Source organism: Rattus rattus, chromosome 1 (genome assembly GCF_011064425.1).
Source record: "Rattus rattus isolate New Zealand chromosome 1, Rrattus_CSIRO_v1, whole genome shotgun sequence".
Taxonomy (NCBI): domain Eukaryota; kingdom Metazoa; phylum Chordata; class Mammalia; order Rodentia; family Muridae; genus Rattus; species Rattus rattus.
In genome coordinates, this window is record NC_046154.1 from 39,128,046 (window position 1) to 39,148,656 (window position 20,611).

Here is a 20,611-nt window from a genome sequence, read left to right on the forward strand (position 1 = left end):
TGTTCATTTATGTTGAGTACACTTCAAGGGGACAGAGAGCTGGGCTGCAACCAGCGTACCACTTGCACCCTGATGAGGTGTTTTGGAACACATGAACTTGCACATGTCAAGGGGGCTGTAGAAAGTAAGGTGGAGTGAGAGGAACTGGAAGGCCTTTCACCCTTAGAGGAGGAGTAAGCTTTACCTAATAGTGCCTGTGTATCCCTAGCTGTCTTAGGACCGACCGTTAATGCAGATGCGTTCAGCCCGTCAGGACCATGGACAGCGCCCGGCAGTTTGACTCCTTCGTTTTCTCTCAGCCATATTTCTGTCTGCCCTGCCCTTCTGGTTACCCATCAGTAAAAATCAGAAGAGCAGAGCTGAGCTCTCCCCACTCCCATCCATACATAACATCTGAATCCACTTGATGGGTGGGGTAACTGCATCCCATCTGTTCGATGCCCAGCGTTTGGATTGATTCTTTCATTCTTTTTGATCCAGTGTCTTTCTGAGCCTGTTAGTAGCAACACTGTCTTCCACTTCATCAGTTATCCCGTCATCACCCACTCCTCAGTCCCAATTAAAAAAAAATCATGTGTATGTGTGTATGGCTGAATTTATGTCTGCGTACCATGTGAGCGTAGTTACCTGCAGGTATTAGGAGAGATTCCCTAGAACTGGAGTTACACATGGTTATGAGCTACCATGTGGGTGCTGGGAACTGAACCCAGTCTACTGCAAGAACAGCAAGTGCTCTTAGCCACTGAACCATTTTCCAGCCCCATCAGTCCCATTCTCACCGTCCTGATTTCTCAACTCTTCTTAGAGGATGCAGAGGTGCTCCACATTATTTCAGTCCTTCTTCCCTACTACATCATGTTAAGAGATGTTTTCTTCTCCCACTCCCCGTCATGACAAAAAGTAGTGTGGGAGAATGTAGGGTATGGCTGGGGATGTAGCTCAGCCATAGTCTTTGCCTATCAAGCAGATGGGTTCAGTCCAAAGGAGGTGGGGAGAGAGAATAAATGTGGGCTCTAAAGCCCAGTTTCTGAAACCAGCAGACATGGTTTTGTTTCCTTATCTATATGGGATAATTCTTGCTCCTAATGTCATGCCTGGTGAACTTAGCAAAGGCTCAGTGAGTGTTTGACAGACTGTGAGGGCAACAAAGACTATTCTGTAAAGTTAGTTGTGGGACAATCCTCTAGCAGACAAGGTAAAGGGCATAGAGACATTGCCTGGCAGTAAGTACCTACCTATAAATATTCAAACCCAAACAATGGGCACTGATTTGGAAATGATGCAGTACTGGGAGATCCAGCTTCGGTTACACAGCAAGATCCCGTCTCAAATTATGGGGGCTGTGAAATTGCTTGGTGGACTAGGGAACTTGCAGCCAACCCTGAAGACCTGAGTTGTATGTTCAAGGACCCCTGCTCTCACTGTATGCACACAATTATGCACGCGCGTGTACACACACACACACATACACACACACACACACACACACACACACACACACACGTACGTTTAAATGTGACTAGCAGATAGGGACCTGCTCACACTGAATTAGTGACTTAGAAGTGACGTCCCAGAGGGCACCAGCAGCAGGTACCCGGGAGGGAGCTCTAGACAGTGGAACCACAACACCCACAAGGCTTTGCGGCACTTCCTATTGGTCCCGAGTGCGAGGCTGGTGATTGGTTCTCTATGGGTAGTTGTTGAACCCGGAAGCAGTCTCCGTAGGTCCTTGTGTAGTGGAGAACCGGGAATTTGGAAGCGTACCTTGTGGATCCTAGGACCCGTGGACACGTTGGTCCCGATCCACAAAGCTGCTGTGACCTCGAGGACTTTGGAGGGCGCAGCTGCGTCTCGCCCCATCCAAGCTGCGCCCCATGGAGTCTACCTTCAGCAGTCCCGCGGAGGCGGCCCTGCAACGGGAGGCGGGCGTTCCAGGACAGTTCACCCCTCCTGAAGACCTGGACCGAGTGTACGAGCTGGAGCGAGTCACGAGATTTATCTGCGATTTAGGATGTCAGCGGGTGAGGACTGACTTAGAGAAGGGGGTCGGGGGATGGTGGCGGGCTCGCCTCTGGGCATGGGTTGCGGAGATTGGGGTTTTGAGTGCTATGTGGGGATTGGTGGGTTGAGAAAATCGGAGTCCGCCCGCGTCGCATGGGTCACCCACAACTCTGTGGGGCTGACTGTCCCTTTGGAAGTAGGAGCTTGGAAAATTTAGTGCTTCTTTTGCAGAGGTTCTTGATGGAGGAATGAGGTCGTCGCTAACTTTTGGCTTGTATTTACAGGTGGCCTTGCAGTTCCCGGACCAATTACTAGGAGATGCTGGAGCGGTGGCTGCCCGGCTGGAGGAAGTCACGGGATCTAAGATGTTCATTTTAGGGGACACAGCTTATGGCAGGTATGGGGTTTCCCTGCTCCCAGTGTCTGCCTCCAGTGACTGTTTGCAATAATGAGAAGCTCCCGATGCCAGCTTCCCTCACTGACAGTGAATTCCTAGCTTGGTGCCATTTTCTCCACTGGCCACATTTCCCATTGATGACAACTTTCTCCAGGTAGGGAGCATCTCTCACCAATGCTCTCTCCCCTGCAGCTGCTGTGTGGATGTGCTGGGCGCTGAGCAGGCTGGAGCTCAAGCCCTTGTACACTTTGGTCCTGCCTGCTTGAGTCCCCCAGCCTCCCTGCTGCCCATCACCTTTGTCCTTGGTCAGCGTCCTGTTGCTTTAGAGCTCTGTGCAAAGGCCTTTGAAGCCCAGAACCCAGATCCCACAGCACCGGTAGTACTGCTGAGTGAGCCAGCCTGTGCCCACGCCCTCGGTGAGAAATTATACCTGTGAGGGAGGGAGGGGTGGGCCCATGATTGCATGCCTTAATTTCCACTATTTAAGCCTCGGTTGGCCTAGCTTGTGGTCACATTCAGGCACCTGGGGATGAGGCATCTCTTACTTTGCCAGACTTCAACTCTGATGCCACCTTTTCCAGAGCCTTTGGCCACTCTCCTGCGTCCAAAGTACCAAGATCTGCTCATCTCCAGCCCAGCTCTTCCCTTGCCAGTGGGGTCCCCGAGCTCACAGCCTGAGTCACTGGAACGTTTTGGGCGACACTTCCCCCTGAACCCAGGGAGAAGTCTGGAAGAATATGGCGCCTTCTATGTGGGGGCTTCTCAAACAAGCTCTGACCCCAACCTTGATCCGGATCTGAACAGATTGCTCTTGGGGTGGACGCCAGGACGGCCCTTCTTCTCCTGTTGTCCAGACACAGGACAGACACAAGACCAGGGTGCCAAGGCTGGGAGACTAAGAGCTCGAAGACTGTATCTTGTAGAGAGGGCCAGAGATGCCCGTGTGGTAGGGCTGCTGGTGGGCACATTAGGTGTGGCTCAACACCTGGAGGCGCTGGCACACTTGCGGAAACTGACCGAAGCTGCTGGGAAACGTAGCTATGTGTTAGCCCTGGGGAAGCCCACACCTGCCAAGCTTGCCAACTTCCCCGAGATGGACGTCTTTGTGCTGTTAGCATGTCCTCTGGGAGTACTAGCCCCCCAGCCTTCGGGTGGCTTCTTCCGGCCTATATTGACACCATGTGAGTTGGAGGCCGCCTGCAACCCTGCCTGGCCCCCTCCAGGCCTGGCTCCCCACCTCACCCATTATGCAGAGCTGTTGCCTGGTGAGTGGCGGGGCTACATCTTGGCTTGAAGGTTGGGGCTTGGAACTGAGAAACTAGGATCACTTTCTTTCTCCTTCCATTTCAGGCTCTCCCTTCCATGTGCCACTCCCACCACCTGAGTCAGAGTTGTGGGACACCCCAGATGTGTCGCTCATTTCTGGGGAGCTCCGACCGCCACCTCCTTGGAAGTCGTCAGATGACACTAAGTGTTCTGCCCTAACTCCAAGGCCCCAGCTGGAGCTGGCCGAGAGCAGCCCTGCGGGTAAGCAAGCATTCAAGTACCTGCCCCCTGGTAGATTCTTGTCCAGGTCCAGCCCACACAGCTTGTTCTCTTTTCCTCTGTAGCTTCATTCCTTAGTTCCCGGAGCTGGCAGGGGCTGGAGCCCCGCTTGGGCCAGACACCAGTGAAAGAAGCTGTCCAAGGGAGACGAGGTATTGCCATTGCCTATGAAGATGAGGGAAGCAGCTGATCACCGTGTGAGGCCAGAGTCGCAGAGTGATGAGTCAGCTGGGGCTTGTTCTCCCTAAACCAGCTTCTCTTCTCACTGGGATACTTGATGCCTAGACAGAGGGAGTGTAGGTAGCTTCTCCCTGAGGAGCTGTCTAGCCTGTGCTGGTGCTGACTCAGCACATCAGTGCAGTAAATGCCTATACGACTGGTGGGCGGGGAGGGGGCTCAGGAAGGGGTCCCAGGGCTCTCCTGGACCCAACTGTCAGCAGTCCGGGACTGTGGCTGTCCCAGTTCCTGGTATACAGGAGTAGTTCTACCCTTGGTCAGGGGCAGGAATGGATGATCCAGACCATGGTTCTTCTACCTCAGCACTGTTAACAGTTCGGGTAGAATAATTCTTTATTTCAGAGGCTATTCTGTATAGAGAAGGATGTTTAGGTTCAGCTGACAGAAGCACCTCCCTTCCTCCCTCCCCGTCCCCCCAGCTAGGATAACGCAGATTATCTAGATGTTGGCAGATGTCATGTAACTGCTCCTGATTGAGAACCACTGGTCTAGACCTGCACTGTCCAAGACAGTATTCATTGGACACATGGCCTTTACCATTAAAGTGAATGAAAAACTGTTCCTAGGTTCCACTAATCACACTTCAAGCACTCACGTGGCTGGCTGCTTGTGGGACTTTAGAGGACAGTGCCTCCATGGCACAAAGTTCTATGAGACAGTGCTGGGCGACACTGACTCAGACTTGTTTCTTGGGGACATCAAAGAAACTGAAATAAACCGAATACTTTTTCTCCTCTTTGTCTTTATTCACAAAACAAAGCTTGGTTCTACACAGTTCCCATGGATGGATGTGTGAGTTACATATAACCAGATTACTGTCCTCAGAATGTGCTTGGAAGGAAATAGTGACCCCCAGAAGTATAATTGTGTGTGAAGGGAGCACAAGGGGCAGTTGGGTCTCATAGCAGGCTCCTGAAGGGAACTCGAGGCATCCCAAACAGAAGAGTCCTAAGCTAGATCTTGTGGAGAAAAAAATATTAGAATAAATGGAGTGAAAAGAACATTTAGGCCTGGGCTGGAGAGATGGCTCAGTGGTTAAGAGCACTGACTGTTTTTCCAGAGGTCCTGAGTTCAAGTCCCAGCAACCACATGGTGGCTCACAACCATCTGATCGGTGCCCTCTTCTGGTGTGTCTGAAGGCAGCTACAGTGTAATTATATATAATAAAGGAAAAAATTTAAAAAAAAAAAAAAAAAAAGCAAAAAAAAAAAAAATTGGGCCTAAACAAAGACTTCAGTCAACATGGTGGATGCTTCCACCAAAGTGGAATTGTTTGGGGCTGGAAGTGTATCTTGGTAGAGTGCTTGCTCTTGATAGAGTGTTGGTCCTAGGGTTTAATTCCCTGTGTGTGTGTGTGTGTGTGTGTGTTTATTGGATCCCAGAAGAAAACAAGATTTACTTAATGTCCACATTAGCCAAAGAATCTTATATTGGCACTATCCAGATCATGTAGTGCTCAGACTAATAGCAGAGGAGGCAGAACTGTAAACTGACATGGGAACTGGGTTAAAACAGCATCCATCATGTATTCTGTGTGCATGTTATGAGGACCCATCTGTATGCCAGATACTAGAAACAGAAGTGAGCACAACAGAAACCATCGTGCTTCCTCCTCCTGAAGAGAGCAGACAGAAACAAAACAATGTACTATATAAATCAAGTGGTGATAAGAACCCTGGGAAAGTAATTTATCAAGTAGTGATAAGAATTATGGGAAAACACAAATCTGGGAAACAAAAGGGATTGTTTAAAGGAGATTGGGATCGGAATATTAACCAGAATGGGTAAGAGAGTGGGGCAAGTGCAAGGGAGAACTATGACTGGTGAGGAATGGCTAGGAGCGGAGTCTATTAGGGGCCTAGCTTAGTTGTTTAGTGCTTGCCAGGTATACTTTAGAATTCTAAGGATCTCTCTTCTGTCCGAGTGACATAGGATCCACAGGGGATTTGAAAAGGAGAGTGAATGGCCTCATAAGACCACCTAGACACCATGGGCATTCACAGCTGGCACTCCACCTTACCTCTGGGTTAGGAAAGAATTTAGAATGACCTCCGATGACCGGCAGGCATTAGCTAGGCAGTGCGAAGACCACAAAATCCTGCTTCAAGCAGAGGGACTAGGTAGGACTAGAACAGACTGGAAAGATCTGCAGTGATTGGAGAATAAGCTGGAAGTCCAGTGGGAAGTTACGGAACGGGTAGCGCAGGTGGAGAGCCAGTACCTGTCGTGGAGAACGCCCGAAGAAACTACAACCACCACAGTGCTCCGCGGCATGACGTCTACCAGGGCCCGGCCTCAGGCAGCCAGCCACTGTGCGCGGGGGTCACGTGGAACCGGCGCATCACATGCGCCGGTCAGGTGGCGCTGCGGGGCGGGTCGACAGACTGCGGGGCGGACGGTGGACGCGGTTTTAGCTCAGGTTCCACCGATCCGACCCCTGCCGTCGCTGCTGCCATGACGGGGCTGGAGTTGCTCTACCTCGGGATTTTTGTGGCCTTCTGGGCCTGCATGATCGTCGTGGGTGAGCAGGGCCCAGGCCGGCCAAGGTGGCCTGCTGGTTGGGGCGGGGGGCAGGTGGCAGCCGGAGCCGCGACAGAGAAGGCCGGCCCTGAGCTGCGAGAGCCACACTGGCCCTTCCAGAGTCGCGACACCAGGTTCCTGGCCTCCTCTCGTCTGCGAGCCGCATATTTGGGCGCCCGGCTTCCTCTTTTTCCTCCTTGCCCTCCCCCCCATTCACAGCTTGTTGGGTAAACAGCAGTTCGGCCGGCAGGATCTGGCGCGGCCTGGACGCAGCGCCCGTTCCCTCCAGCCCGTGAAGGGGCTTGTCATTAAGACAGGTTACCTAGGGAGTGGCCCAAAAAAAAAAAAAAAAAAAAATGGAGGCCTGGGTGGAGGTGCCGTTTCGCTCCGGGACTCTTCGCTTGTCTAATTAGATGTAGGTGGCTGACAGTTTGACAGTTGGGGACTGTGTCTCGAAAGAGCAGCCCTTTAACGCCTTTCCTCATTGCTGCAGGAATCTGCTACACCATCTTTGACCTGGGCTTTCGCTTTGATGTGGCATGGTAAGGGAGGGCATGGAGAAGATTCTCCTAGGAGCCCCTCCTCTCGGCTGTACTCTGACCCCCCCCCCCAGCCCAGCTCTTCAGACACACGGACCTTTGGGAAATGTGGAATCTAGAGATGCAATGTCTGGGACTGGTGGGCCAGAGCTGGGTGGGAGCTGAGTTGCCCGTTCTTGACCACAGCTGAATCGTTTTCTTCCCTGTTTCCACCCCAGGTTCCTGACGGAAACTTCCCCCTTCATGTGGTCGAATCTGGGCATTGGCCTAGCAATTTCCCTGTCTGTGGTTGGAGCAGCCTGGTGAGTGTTGGAGCAGTGGGACGAGTGGGAGGTGCTGAGTCGGGGCAGGTGGCATCCACTGGGTTCTTACTCATCCTGGGGACAGCGACTACCTGGGCTCCTTTAATCAGTTCCTTATTCTTCCACCAGGGGAATCTATATTACCGGTTCTTCCATCATTGGGGGTGGGGTGAAAGCCCCCAGAATCAAGACCAAGAACTTGGTTAGGTAAGTGTAAAGGCTTTTGAATGTCAAAACTAGCTGTGATTGAGGTCTGATGACACACTGGCTTGTGGCCAGTCTCAGCGTAGCGTGTACGTGAGTCAAGGGAAGTTGGCTGGGGATTTTCTGAAGAAATGGCTGATTTCCCTTCTTACCTCTTTTCTCTACCCCTCCCCCAACATTTACCATTACTGTGGCCAGCATTATCTTCTGTGAAGCAGTGGCCATTTATGGCATCATCATGGCAATTGTCATCAGCAACATGGCAGAGGTAAGAGAAAATCCGCAGGGATTAGGCGTCCGTCCAAATGTCTCTGCTTTCCCTAAAGATTGGAGGGAAGAGAAGGTAGGTGTATTATGGGATGCCTTCTAACAACTTATTCTGCCCCTCACAGCCTTTCAGTGCTACTGACCCCAAGGCCATTGGCCATCGAAACTACCACGCAGGTAAGTGGGTAGCGTAGACTGGGTCTTGCCAGGGCTGGTGCTGTGGGATGTGGCAGCACCAAGTGAGTGGGAGAGGCCGGGCAGCACTACCTAACTACACAGTGAGACACCCCCACCACACGGACACGGCTGGGCTTAAGCACCTGCTCCCACGTCCCAGCTCCACGCTCCTCTCGGCTGCCTCATGTGCTCCCCAGGTTGTGGTGGGATTGGCCCTGGTAGCCCACCTTGGACCATCGGCCTCACTTGAGCTACTTTGTATCCTCCAGGCTACTCCATGTTTGGGGCTGGCCTCACAGTCGGTCTGTCCAACCTGTTCTGTGGAGTCTGCGTGGGCATCGTGGGCAGTGGGGCTGCCCTGGCCGACGCACAGAACCCCAGCCTCTTTGTAAAAATCCTCATCGTGGAGATCTTTGGCAGTGCCATTGGCCTCTTTGGGGTCATCGTCGCAATCCTTCAGGTGTGAATCCCCCTAGGGAGCTGTGGCCTCTTTTCCTTGGCCCTAGCCCTGCCTTACTCCTCTCAGAGGAACAGGAGTGCCTCCCTGCTTTACCAAGCCCCTTCCCATCTCTTGCCTGCCCCCAGCCCGTCTGCTGCTTTGTATGCACATCTCTCCTTTAGTCCCATCTCTTCCCTCTGCTGTCTCTGGAGATGTCGTCTTTGTGGCATTTCTCTCTCTCAGGGTCTGTGTTTGTATGTGTATGACATGCTTGTCAGCAGAACAGCATGTGTAAATTAGTATTTTGTCAGTGTGTGAGTTTGTGGCTGAAAGATTGGCCTGAAGGTCTAAACACGACTTAGGGTGCTTGGCTGGGTTGACTCTTGGGGACACTGACACTGTCCACAGGGGACTTCTCTTCTTTGTTGTGCAGCTGAACTCCTTTGTTACTGTCCATGTCTGTCTGTCATAGTGTGTCTGCCCTTGTATGCTCATCCATCTGTGGTCTGTCCACCCACACTGGCTTGCTGGTTCTGGTCTTGTCACTGGTTACTGTCCCTGCCTGATTTGTCCTGTTCTTCTTTTGCAGACCTCCAGAGTGAAGATGGGTGACTAGGTGACCTGTATGGGTGGGGCCGTGCCCCACTGTTATTTATTGCTGGTTTTCCTGGGACGGCTGGAGCTGTGTCCCTTAGCCTTTCTGGGGCTTGGTGTTCAGGGCCCTCCTGCACTCACCTCTTGCTGCCTGTTGACTTTGGAGGCATTGCAGTCCAGACTGAATCCCAGTGTGGGAAGTGGGCTACTGATGGTGACTGTGTACAGCTGTGCACCCATGCCCCCCCAACCCCCATCCAGCCCATCTTCCTAGTGTTTGTGAAATAAACTTGGTATTTGTCCCAGTCAGTGAGGTTTCTGTTGGACCCTTGCGACACCTTTCACAGAAGAAGGGAAGGGCCTGTGTACTTTCTCCAACCTCTTGTAACTTTCTATCTACACACCATGTCTGCTCTGGACAGTGCAGGCTCCTAGGTGGGAGGTCAGGGTGCTAGGCTAACTGTAATTAATGCTGGTGCCTCTTCGTTGAAGAGTCTGGGCTCTAAGATACTCCTAGCCCTATGCCCTTGGACCCCTGTGCACTAGATCCAAATTCACTACAGCTAATTCTCCTCCCTGGTGCTATACTCCTGAAACTCCCCACACCTGGCCCTTCCTGGAGCTCAGTTTTTTACTTTTCTTGATAGTCCTTTGTGAACACCTAACCCTTCCAGAAACCTCTTCTCTGGTCTTAAGTTCCTCGGGCCCTGTTCAGCTCCACCCATTCCTATACAATTCTTGATACCTCCCACCCCCATCTTACCCAACCTGCTTTTACCCGATAAACCCTTTTCAGTCAACACCTTTTAAGGGTCTTACCCAGCAGGCAGCCCTGGTTGGCTGACCTTGACTCATGCTCCCAGAAAACAGTTGGCAAGGCCCAACCCTCTGAATCGCTCACTATCCAGACCCCTCCCAACTACCTGAAGGGCCTAGCCATCCGGCTCCGGGGTCTCTTTCCATCCCTACCGCCAGCTGGTGAAGGAACCTGATGGATTCCCGCGCCCCTTCCTGAGTCTCCGGCATCCGCAAGCGCACCTCCCTGCTGGCTGGGCCGCGCAGGGCCAACGGCAGGGGCGGGCGGCGAGGCGGCGCGGCGCGGGCGCACTGAGGCGGGGGCGCGCGCGGGCGCGCTGGCCTGGCCTGCCCCCTCCGAGGAGCCGTAGCGCGGGAGGGAGGCGGCAGCGCAGTGGTCCGTCGGTCCGCCGGTCCGTGGGTCTGCCCGGCCCCGCCCTGCCTCCCGGGGCGGCTCGGCTCCATGGCCCGCGGCGGCGGCGGGAGGTGGCCCGGGAGCCTCCGGGACCGCTGACCGGGCGGTGGGGCCGGGCCATGGGGGACAGAGCGGTCCACAGCAGCTGGAGCCGGGATCCCTACCCGAGCTGGAGCGGCGCCCCCTGCTGAGCCCCGAGCGCTGCGTGAGAGGAGGGCGCGCGCGGCCCCCCACCCAGGGCCCCGACATTCCAGACCCGGCCCGGCTAGGGGGCCGCCCGCGCGCCGCCACAGATCCCAGTCCAGGACCCGGTGAGCGAGGCACCGGCGCTGCACCCCACCCTACCCCCATCCCGCTAGCCTCCTGGGCTCCGGCGTCCGCCCCCATCCGGCCTCCCTCATTGTCCTCGCTCGCCCCGGCCTTGTGTCTAGCAGAGGCGCTCGGCCCCGGCCCCACATCCACATACCCCACTGCATGCACCCCTCCCCAGGGCTCCACACCCACCTGTCCTCTGCTGCCTCCCCCGTCCCGGGGTGCCACGTGTTCAGCCTCCCAGCCCCGCCCAGACGCACCCCTCAGCTCGGTGGCTAGCCTGACCCAGAGCCCCTGCCCTGGAGGGAGGGGTGGGGATACTTGCACGTGGGTCTGGGTGTATGGCTAGGCTTGTATAAGTCCGAGCCACGGTTTGTTGATATATGTGGCTCATATGTTACTGTCACCCCAAGTGCCCCAAGTGTGTCTAGCTCTATATGTAGGTCTCTGTGTGTCCCTTGAGTGTGGATGCCTACTGCTGGCACTAAAGCAGTCTATGTGATTTCATGAATGTTTGAGATATTCTGCTCTCGGGAGCAGGTCCCGAAGTGTTTATTGACCTTTTGGAACTACAGGGGAGACCTGGTCCAAGCAAGGACACCCCTAACCCCCACCACCACCTCTGCCAGCCTATGAACTTGACTCCTCTGGGGTCCAAATGTACTTGGTTTCAGAAATCAGAATTAGCTCCGCTAAGCGGAGCTAGCTAGCCTGAGAGCTTAGGTGAGGGGCTCTCTATTGCTTGCCCCACAGTGTGCTTCCGCCCCTTGTTCAGTGGGAAGGACACTTTTAAACATCCTCTCCTTTTGGGGTGGGGGTGGGGTGCTCCTGACTGCTTAAAACCCCTTCTCAGCCTGGTCCTAGTTGACCAGGTCTGCTGGCTGTTGGGACCTTTGTGCCCAAACTGACCAAGGGTCTAAGTGACTTCCCACCATGGCCCTTGGAAGGACTAAACGAAGTCATAGTATAAAGTATCCCTACATGATAGGCACTCAGTAGGAGGTCCATTCTCCAAGCCATGTGTCCTGTGTTGAGGACTCTGGCTTGTGAGGGAGCTGGTCTCTGGGGCACAGGTGGAGCCTGTAGATAAAAGTGGTCCGGTGCTGAGGAGCAGTCCTGGGTAATGAGACTCACTCGTCCGTACTACTGTGGGTCTGACTCGTACAGTGAGGGTTTGTGTGCATGTTTAGGTGGCTTAGTGCTGGGGTGTGCCTAGGATAGCAGACACTGAGTCGCCAGCGGCTGCTGGAGTGTCTGCAGGTAGAATAGAAACAAGCCGGTGAGTGTATGAAAGGTAAGTGAGGCTGGAGAATCTGTGAAGGAGCAGCTGAGTAGGAAGCAGGTGGGTTCCATCGCCCGTCCTATCCTGACCTGTGGGATCTGTTTCTCTTCCCCTGTTCAGGCTGGCAGCCGGATGCTTGGTCCCATTGGGCGGGCCATTGGCCACCTGCGGGATGAGCAGACTGCTGGGGGGTACGCTGGAGCGGGTCTGTAAGGCTGTGCTCCTTCTCTGCCTGCTGCACTTCCTTGTGGCTGTCATCCTCTACTTTGACGTCTACGCCCAGCACCTGGCCTTTTTCAGCCGCTTCAGTACCCGAAGCCCAGCCCATGCCCTCTACCCTGCAGCCAGCAGCAGTACCAACTGCTCTCGGCCCAACACCACTGCTGCCAGCTCCGGGCTCCCTGAAGTGCCCAGTGCCAGGCCTGGCCCCACAGCTCCAGTCATTCCACCCTGTCCTGATGTGCCGCCTGGTCTTGGTGAGCCTGTAGAGTAGGGCCTACCTGTTGTAGGGGTGGGAAGAGGATCCTACCAATGTGACTGGGGAACTGGAGTGCTGAACCATGGGGGCACCAAGGCTCCAGGTCTATTGAAAGAGGGCAGTTCCTGGGGCTCTGTTGCCCACTCCCAGGTGGCTAGTGTCCCTGGATTCTGGCAAAGACCCTGACTCTTGACACTGTCCTGCCTGCAGTGGGCCGAGTGGTCATCGAATTCACCTCACCCATGCCTCTGGAACGGGTGCAGAGGGAGAACCCAGGAGTGCTCCTGGGCGGCCGCTATTCTCCACCTGACTGCACCCCAGCCCAAACGGTGGCAGTCATCATCCCCTTTAGACACCGGGAGCACCACCTACGCTATTGGCTCCACTATCTGCACCCCATGTTGAGGCGACAGCGGCTGCGCTACGGTGTCTATGTCATCAACCAGGTGCGTGATATGCAGTCCTTGGCGGCGCACTAGCCACGAAGGAACTCTCATGCACCTGTGGATGTGCCTGCTCAGGGACGCGGGATGTACACCCTTGTGCTTGTTGGTGTACACCGGGGGCTAGAGAAATCTGTGAGTCCCTGCCTACCCACCGGTGTGTGAGTCTACGTGGATATGGAGAGTGTATGTCCATCTGTGGACACGGGAAGGTTACGTGTGTGGAAGGGCTATGAACATATAAATGTTGGCATGCACTCTTGTGGTGTGTACATGGCTTGTTTTGACATCTCTTCGGGATATCAGGCATTGGGTCTTGGAGAAGACCTGATACATACCTTGACTGCCTCTGGGGAACTCAGGAGGAAGGGATATGGTTGCAACTGGAGTAAGGGCAGTGGGAACACAGAGGTTTGGTTCATCCCTGCCACTTAAAAGAGATGAGCAGGCAGTTGGGGCAGGAGAAGGAAGTGAACCTTCTACGAAGAGGACCCTAGGAGACCAGAGTTTAGCAGGAGAGTTCTTACGTTTAGGAACTATTGGCGAGGGGCGGAGTTCAGCCTTCAGGCTGGGTAGCAAAGGTTAGCTGGAGGAATCGGGGAAGGCCACATCAAGAAAAGCTTGAAAGGTGTGCTTGACAGTTGAAATCTAGCCTGAGTTGGTGGGGCGCCCGTGTTTGAAGTGGGGGTAACCTGTATATGTTGTGGCTACATGTGAAGAATAGAGGGAGGGGTTGCCAAGAGGCAGTGTGACCAATTAGGAAAGGATTACAGCAGCCAGAAAAGAGCTGGTGAACGTGCTCATGGGTGAGGCAGTTTATGGGATAAAGGGATACATCACTGTGAGAGAGGAGAGAGGTGTGGAAACAAAGCAAGGGTTTTAGTCTTGGCTGTTTGCTGTGTTCATGGCCACACCTGTGAGCGCGATGGGGACCAGAGGAACTAGGCCAAATGTGGAGGAGTGTGGCTTGGGTGCTCTCTTGTCTGGAGTGATACGGGCCTGAGAGAGGGAGAGGAAGGACCTAGTAGGGATTTCTCTGAGGAGAGAAGGGTCTGGAAACACTGGTATGTAGATAATTCTGTATTACACCGTTTTTATTGTGGTGGTGTGTGTGTGTGTGTGTGTGTGTGTGTGTGTGTGTGTGTGTGTGTGTGTGTGCATGCGCCAAACTGTGGCATATATGTATAGGTCAGAGGACAACTCTGTGGGTTCTCTCCTTCCCTGATTTACATGGGTTTTGGGTTTGACGTTCCTTGGATCAAATTGTCAGTCCTGTGTGGCAAATGCTTCATCAATTGAGCTGTCTCGTTAGCCCATAATTTAGAGACTGCTTTTTATAATTGTTTGGTTTTGTTTATACACACACATCACCACTGAACCCTTGTAAAGGTCACAGGACAACTCTGTGCACTGCTGGGGATCATACCCAGGTCATCAGGCTTCGGCCGGGGATACTGTACCTGCTGAACCAGCTCGCCAGCTAGAAGTTTCTTAAAATCCATAACATCTGACATGCCTGCAGAGCATGGACTATTGGGGCAGGGGCCAGCATTGAAGGGTTAGATGGAGAAAGGAAGGCAGCTACAGAGACCCAGAAGGTGGACCCAGAGAGTGTCAGGAGACCCTCCGGAGTAGATATCCTGGAAGCACAGCAGTCGGTGTCAGGAAGGAAGCGTGGCAGCTGTGTGAGCTCTGTGGGGGAGTGAGAGGGATGTGGACCAAGTATGTCCAGTGGATTTAGCAACACGGTGGGCCTAGTGAGAGCCATTTCAGGGGCATGGTGGGGGCGGAAGCAGATTGCAGTGGGTTGAAGAAGGAATCAGATTTGACAAAATAACTAATTGGAGACAACTCTTAAAAAAAAAATCTCTGCTGAGAAGGAATGGCAAAAGGTAAAGGAGGGAAGCTGTGTGTGTGTGTGTGTGTGTGTGTGTGTGTGTGTGTGTGTGTGTGTGTGTGTGTGTGTGTGTTTAGGTTGTTTGTTTCCCTCCAGAGAGAGAGAGAACTGAGCATGTTTGAGCTGTATGGGAAAGACAGAGGGCTCCTGGCTGGTGAGAGAGGCTAGAAGAATGATGATAAATAAGCCAGGAGAAAATGACCAATCCCTCTCAGGGCTGGTGGAGTTCCGTTCACTGCTCAGAGGAACAGTTCCCACCTCTCAGGCTTGCCTAGGGCCGGGAGGGGCCACTGTCTCCCCTGTCCTTGGGAGGCACCCACTCACAGGTGCCAGCTGCAGAAGCTTCTGTCTTTAGCACGGGTTGTAGCAGAAGCCGAGGGGCCAATTCTTGCCAGCCCTCCCCTCTCTGTCCAGAGTTGCCTGGGCCCGTATGACCAGGAGCTCCGCAGTCCTGTTTCTTCGGGGCCTGAGCTCACAGAGACGTGACTGCCAGTGGCCTGGTGCTCACCTTCTTTGTCGGAAAGACAAGATCATTCATCACGTTCCCACATCGTCTCCAGGGCTGCCCAGGGAGTTGAAAGTGGATCAACTCAGGCCAGAGGAGCTACGTCAGCACCGATCACTTAGGGCATTCCTCGTTTGTCTCACGTCACAACCGTAGGCTCAGCAGGGAGATAAACCAGGCTCCTGGTCACTAGACTTTCCACTGGCACACAGGAGGTGCACCTGGTACAAAGAGGAAAGTCACAGGGTGTGAATGAATGAATGAATGAATGAATGAATGAGTGAGATGAGATGAGCACTCTAAATAGTGGTTCAGTAAACATGGGTAAAATGGAGCCCCAGAGAGAAGGGGGTGGAATTGTATTGGGGCCTGGAGGTTTGTTTGGAAGTCAGCCTTCCCAGGTATGAGTTTTCTAGATGGGGGGGAAGCGCTTATCAACCCCAGTGTGTGGTATCCAAAAAGTCCAGCATGTTCTGTGGTGCCTAAGCAGTGTAATGTGGTTGGGCCATAGATTCTTACAATACCCAAGAGGAGACTGGAACCAAACTGTAAATGGGGGAGGTAGGGTGAGAAGCTGGACTTGATCCTGAGAATCTGAGGGAGTTGTGGAGGTGGGGGACAATGTGTGGGGCCCCTGGGATCACCATGGAATCTGAGTGGCAAGTACTTGTGGGTCAGGCCCCAGAACTAATCCATATCCATCCGCCCATCCACCAGCATGGCGAGGAGACCTTCAACCGAGCCAAGCTGCTCAACGTGGGCTTCCTAGAGGCACTGAAAGAGGATGCTACCTATGACTGCTTCATCTTCAGTGATGTGGACCTGGTCCCTATGGATGACCGCAATCTGTACCGTTGTGGTGACCAGCCCCGCCATTTCGCCATTGCCATGGACAAGTTTGGCTTCCGGTGAGACTCTCTTAGTGAGACTCAGACCTACCCACCCCCACTTCACCCAGGCCCTTAGTCCCAGCTTCAGTGTCCTTTGGCTCCTGGTTGGGATCCTTCTATGAAATGCAGGTCCTCCCTGGATCCTTGTTACACACGGTCCTTACACACCGTCTGTGATTCTGTATCTTGAATTCCCTTGCAATCCTAACACTGCTCTCCCGCGTCATAGGTTGCCCTATGCCAGCTACTTTGGAGGTGTGTCAGGCCTGAGCAAGGCCCAGTTTCTGAGGATTAATGGTTTTCCCAACGAGTACTGGGGCTGGGGCGGCGAGGACGATGACATCTTCAACCGGTAAGTAGACAGAGGCAGAGAGCAGGCTGGCCAGGGAGTGAGGAGGCACAGACTGCATGGGGCTCCTGACCCTTTCCAGTGCCTCAAAGTCTGCCTGCCTCCCATCCTAGGATCTCCCTGACTGGAATGAAGATCTCACGCCCAGACGTCCGGATAGGCCGCTACCGCATGATCAAGCACGACCGGGACAAACATAACGAGCCCAACCCTCAGAGGTGACCAGCGCCCCCACCCTGGGTGTCCCTGATCCCTAGATGTAACTTCCAGTATCCCAAATACTCTGACCCCATAGAGGAGGCCTCTGAGCATCCTTGGCCCCTGACAAGTGCTTTCTAGAGGCAACTGATCCTAGAAATGACCCTAATGTTCCTGACCCCCTGACCTCTAGAGGTGATTAGAATTTAAATTCCAGCCTGTGCTGTCATTACACAGGTACACTTCCATCAGTGCTCCCAAAGACTTCACTGAGGTGCTTTGCGTGATGATAGTGTCTATGCTAGCCATAGATTCTAGGAACCCAACAAAGGCATGCCAAGCACAGGAGGTGTGGGGAGGGAGGTTTGAGACAGTGCCAACCCCTCTGAGATCAGAACAACTAACTCCTTCTTAAAGAGATATGTATATGAGTATATATGAGTACACCATCTTTATGCACACCAGAAGAGGGCATCAGATCCCATTACAGATGGTTGTGAGCCACCATGCGGCTGCTGGGAATTTAACTCAGGACCTCTGGAAGAGTAGTTAGTGCTCTTAACCACTGACTGCGCTCCCCCGCCCCCACTCCCTGCCAACCCCTGTGTGAGTTGAGATAACCACATTAGGTATTCATGGCTGGGTGGGATAGGTCTGACAGGCATGAGCTTCCAGATGCATCCATGAATGGTGCCAAGCTTTCTGCACCCAGTCCCCGTCCTCCTCTCCCTCATGAGGTCTACACTAGGCAAGGAAAATAGTTATGTTATGGGTCATGGAAACAGGTGATCTCCTGGCAGAGGGATGAGGTAGTGGGAACATAAAAGTTACTCCTTTACTGAGATCTGCCTCACATTCCCTTGAGCATACACATTCACCAGTGCTGTATTGCCAGACTGATGGAGAAGACCAGAGTGGATGAAGGAACTTGTCTGTGTAAGAGTTGATTCTGAGCATGCCTGCTGTTACTGAAACCTTAAAGCTCTTTGGTTCTTAAACATCGAAGGCTAGGAGAGGAGCAGATAGTAGGGGCTTTAGTGCTGTGTAGCTAAGTACCAGGGGACTTTTTAACTTTTTTCCAAGAAGGCTTTGAGGCCCTTGGAAAATCTCTTAATGGGAAAGAGACACCATTGGATTTGTTTGGAGGTCTTACTCTCTGTGCTCAAGGAAGGTGAAGGAATGACCTAGCTGCTGGTGTATCCAGGAGGAACTTTGACCAAGCCTGAATTCATACAACTTGAGGGACTCTGGCAGGGGAGACTTCTATGTCTCTGACTTTTCTGCTCTAATCTCAGACAATAGGAATGGAGAGATGGATTGTGAACTGACAGGGTTGGAATTCAGAAGACCCCTAGGAAGCCAGGGAGCTAATAGAAAAGCAAGTGGCTTAGATGAAACCATGGTCAGCAGGGAAGGAATAGCAGGCAGATAAATCCAGGACCCTTGGTCTCATTCAGGCTTAACTAGTCATTGATTAGTGATGTCTGCTTGGGTGTGGATATGGCTAGACAGCATGAAATTACAGGGCTAAGTCCGGAAGATGATTCTAATACTGTACCTCAAACTTAAGAGTTATTCAGGGACCAGGCAGTGGTGGTGCATGCCTTTAATCCCAGCAGTTAGACTGGTAGTGAGGCAGAGTCAGGTGGATCTCTATGAGTTAAAGGCCAGCCTGGTCTACAGAGAGAGAGAGAGTTCTAGGATATCCAAGGCCACACAGAGGAACTCTGTCTTGAAAAACAAAATCAAAACAAAACATAAATTAGGATTCTTTCCTTACGCTGCATGTTGAGGTCATCAGCAAGGCACATCGAGACCACCCTCAAGGCATTTGAGCCTGTTTGCTGTCCCCTTCTCCATCTTTACCTTAGTCTGGTCTCTGTGACCTTGTCCTGGTGACTGCTAGGGTTTTCCTGCCTCTTCCTCACCATCCTACCCTTCTGCCGAAACTCAGTTAGGAATCCCTTGGTGTTGTCTTGCTCATGGAATATGAAGTACTCATTATGATGTACAGAGACCTGCCCATACATGCTCTAACTGACAAGCTAGACTGTTTTTTCCCTTTACCATGTGCTCTGACCTCTGCATGACACGTTTTTCCCTCTGCCTTCAGCTTAGTGTCACATCCTTCTCCCAAGGTAGTCAACCTCATACCTATACACTCTGATGTTTCTTTTGCCTCGTCTCCCTTAGAGAAGCAGACTTGACGTGAGAGGAAGGGCCTTGCATGTCCCATTCATGGCTGTGTCCCTGTTGCTCAGAGTTGTTCTGGCATCTGGGAGTGAAGATGGAAGGAAAGAGAAACAAGACGATAAGGGTTAGAGGAAAGATGACATGTCTCGGGGACAGAGTGCACTGAGGGTACATGTGAGATGCCACAATTACTAGAGTCGAGCCAGCAAGGTAGTCAGTGAGTACAGGGCAAGCCCGAGTCTCCAGAACCCACGTAAAGGTAGAGGGAAAGGCCCAGCTTCACAGGCCCCCAATAATACTAATAATAATACTAATAATAATTATATATATTAGAGGGCGGAACGGCGAGACCTGTGAGAGGTGGTTGTTACGCTTTCTGGCTGAAGGGGCTGAGGTCTCTATTTTGAGAGCAAAAAGAAGAGCAGTGGGCTTCTGTTGAGTTGTCCCTGAAGGGAGAGGATGGCCTGTGCCTTGCCTCAGAGATTCAGGATTGAGCAGACTGTTAGACTTGAGCTGAGCTCGTCTCCCTTCCTAGGTTTAATAAGATTCAAAACACAAAGATGAGCATGAAGTGGGACGGCATTGGATCCGTGCGGTACCGCGTCTTGGAAGTATCTCGGCAACCACTCTTCACCAACATCACAGTGGACATTGGGCAGCCCATGTCATGGCTCACTCAAGGCTGACACTAATGGACAAAGGCCCTCCATGCCCTTCTGGTATGGAAGGCTGCCTGCCAGAGGACTGACCTATAACCTGGCTGACAGCTGCTCTAGGGGTGTCCCCAAGACTGAGACTGTGAGCTGTTTTCTGAGTCTTAATAGCCAGCGCACCTAGAAGTTTCAGAACTCACTTTGAGGGGCGTTTGGGCAAGCCCCTTTTACGGCCCTCTCTGGGGTCAACCCTTCTTCCTGTCCTACTTTTCCCAGCCCAAACCTCCTCACTGTTAGGGTTGGGCCAGCCCCTGCACTGCCTCGCGGAGTGGCCTGAGCTAGGTCACTCCACCTCTCTGTGCCTCAGTTTCCCCACTCCCCTCGAGTCCCCTAGGGCCTGGAAAGGTGGGAGGTTTAACTAGGGGGCAATGTCTCTTCCAGGGGGAAATCTCAGATCTGGAGACCCCTCATGCTTCCAGGGGAGGGGAAACCTTTTTCATTCAACATTGTAGGGGGCAAGCTTTGGCAAGCCACCTACTGAGGAGCGCCCCCAGGAGGGGACCAGAAGGGGTGCTGTGTTGTTTCCTGGGATCATGGGGTTGGCCTTTGCATGGGGGACAGGTGGGCCTGGATCAGTCAATGGTTCTGGCCTCCCTCCCTTAGAGAGGAGGCAGGAGCCCCAGGGCCTGCTCTGTTTTTATGTTGCACAGAAACTTGTGTGGGTGCTTTAGTAAAAAACGTTAACGGAGCAGCTCCTTGTCTGTTTGTGAAAGGGATCTGGTTCCCTGAAGCTAGTTTGTGTTGTGGGAGGTGACCTGGCTAGGGGTCTTCTAGTGACTTAATAAATTTCCTAGCCCCGTCCTAGGGAGAAAGTTTATCTTGACACTGCTTTCAGACTAGTAGGGATAAGGAAATAGTGAACCAATGGGGCCAGATTTCTCAGCTCTTCTCCCTCAGAGGCAGAAAGGTGTCCTGGGAT

General features: G+C 53.0%; 3 protein-coding genes across 3 annotated transcripts; all 3 read left to right on the forward strand.

Moving 5' to 3' along the window:
• The first annotated feature begins 1,683 nt into the window (after positions 1-1,683).
• Positions 1,684-4,911, forward strand: Dph2 (diphthamide biosynthesis 2). The gene is made up of 6 exons (XM_032899415.1): positions 1,684-2,021; positions 2,286-2,398; positions 2,591-2,814; positions 2,980-3,663; positions 3,749-3,925; positions 4,009-4,911. Exons 1-6 carry the CDS (start codon positions 1,875-1,877, stop codon positions 4,131-4,133), a joined length of 1,470 nt encoding a protein of 489 aa, XP_032755306.1. The 5' UTR covers positions 1,684-1,874; the 3' UTR covers positions 4,134-4,911.
• A 1,599-nt stretch (positions 4,912-6,510) lies between these two features.
• Positions 6,511-9,531, forward strand: Atp6v0b (ATPase H+ transporting V0 subunit b). The gene is made up of 8 exons (XM_032899425.1): positions 6,511-6,701; positions 7,194-7,242; positions 7,458-7,541; positions 7,671-7,748; positions 7,944-8,013; positions 8,138-8,189; positions 8,459-8,649; positions 9,218-9,531. Exons 1-8 carry the CDS (start codon positions 6,635-6,637, stop codon positions 9,242-9,244), a joined length of 618 nt encoding a protein of 205 aa, XP_032755316.1. The 5' UTR covers positions 6,511-6,634; the 3' UTR covers positions 9,245-9,531.
• A 1,009-nt stretch (positions 9,532-10,540) lies between these two features.
• B4galt2 (beta-1,4-galactosyltransferase 2) lies at positions 10,541-20,383 on the forward strand. Its single transcript, XM_032899435.1, has 7 exons — positions 10,541-10,743; positions 12,147-12,502; positions 12,715-12,950; positions 16,067-16,257; positions 16,469-16,591; positions 16,702-16,806; positions 19,515-20,383. Exons 2-7 carry the CDS (start codon positions 12,199-12,201, stop codon positions 19,663-19,665), a joined length of 1,110 nt encoding a protein of 369 aa, XP_032755326.1. The 5' UTR covers positions 10,541-10,743; positions 12,147-12,198; the 3' UTR covers positions 19,666-20,383.
• Positions 20,384-20,611: the final 228 nt, after the last annotated feature.

What these genes read in the sequence shown, in the direction of transcription:
- Atp6v0b (XM_032899425.1), top strand. Translation starts at nt 6,635, where the DNA reads ATGACGGGGCTGGAGTTGCTCTACCTCGGGATTTTTGTGGCCTTCTGG. An exon ending in TCATCAGCAACATGGCAGAG is followed by an intron (nt 8,014 to 8,137) that starts GTAAGAGAAAAT and finishes TGCCCCTCACAG; the next exon opens with CCTTTCAGTGCTACTGACCC. An exon ending in TCATCGTCGCAATCCTTCAG is followed by an intron (nt 8,650 to 9,217) that starts GTGTGAATCCCC and finishes CTTCTTTTGCAG; the next exon opens with ACCTCCAGAGTGAAGATGGG.
- Dph2 (XM_032899415.1), top strand. Translation starts at nt 1,875, where the DNA reads ATGGAGTCTACCTTCAGCAGTCCCGCGGAGGCGGCCCTGCAACGGGAG. An exon ending in GCGATTTAGGATGTCAGCGG is followed by an intron (nt 2,022 to 2,285) that starts GTGAGGACTGAC and finishes TTGTATTTACAG; the next exon opens with GTGGCCTTGCAGTTCCCGGA. An exon ending in TTATGCAGAGCTGTTGCCTG is followed by an intron (nt 3,664 to 3,748) that starts GTGAGTGGCGGG and finishes CTTCCATTTCAG; the next exon opens with GCTCTCCCTTCCATGTGCCA.
- B4galt2 (XM_032899435.1), top strand. Translation starts at nt 12,199, where the DNA reads ATGAGCAGACTGCTGGGGGGTACGCTGGAGCGGGTCTGTAAGGCTGTG. An exon ending in GTGTCTATGTCATCAACCAG is followed by an intron (nt 12,951 to 16,066) that starts GTGCGTGATATG and finishes CCCATCCACCAG; the next exon opens with CATGGCGAGGAGACCTTCAA. An exon ending in GACGATGACATCTTCAACCG is followed by an intron (nt 16,592 to 16,701) that starts GTAAGTAGACAG and finishes CTCCCATCCTAG; the next exon opens with GATCTCCCTGACTGGAATGA.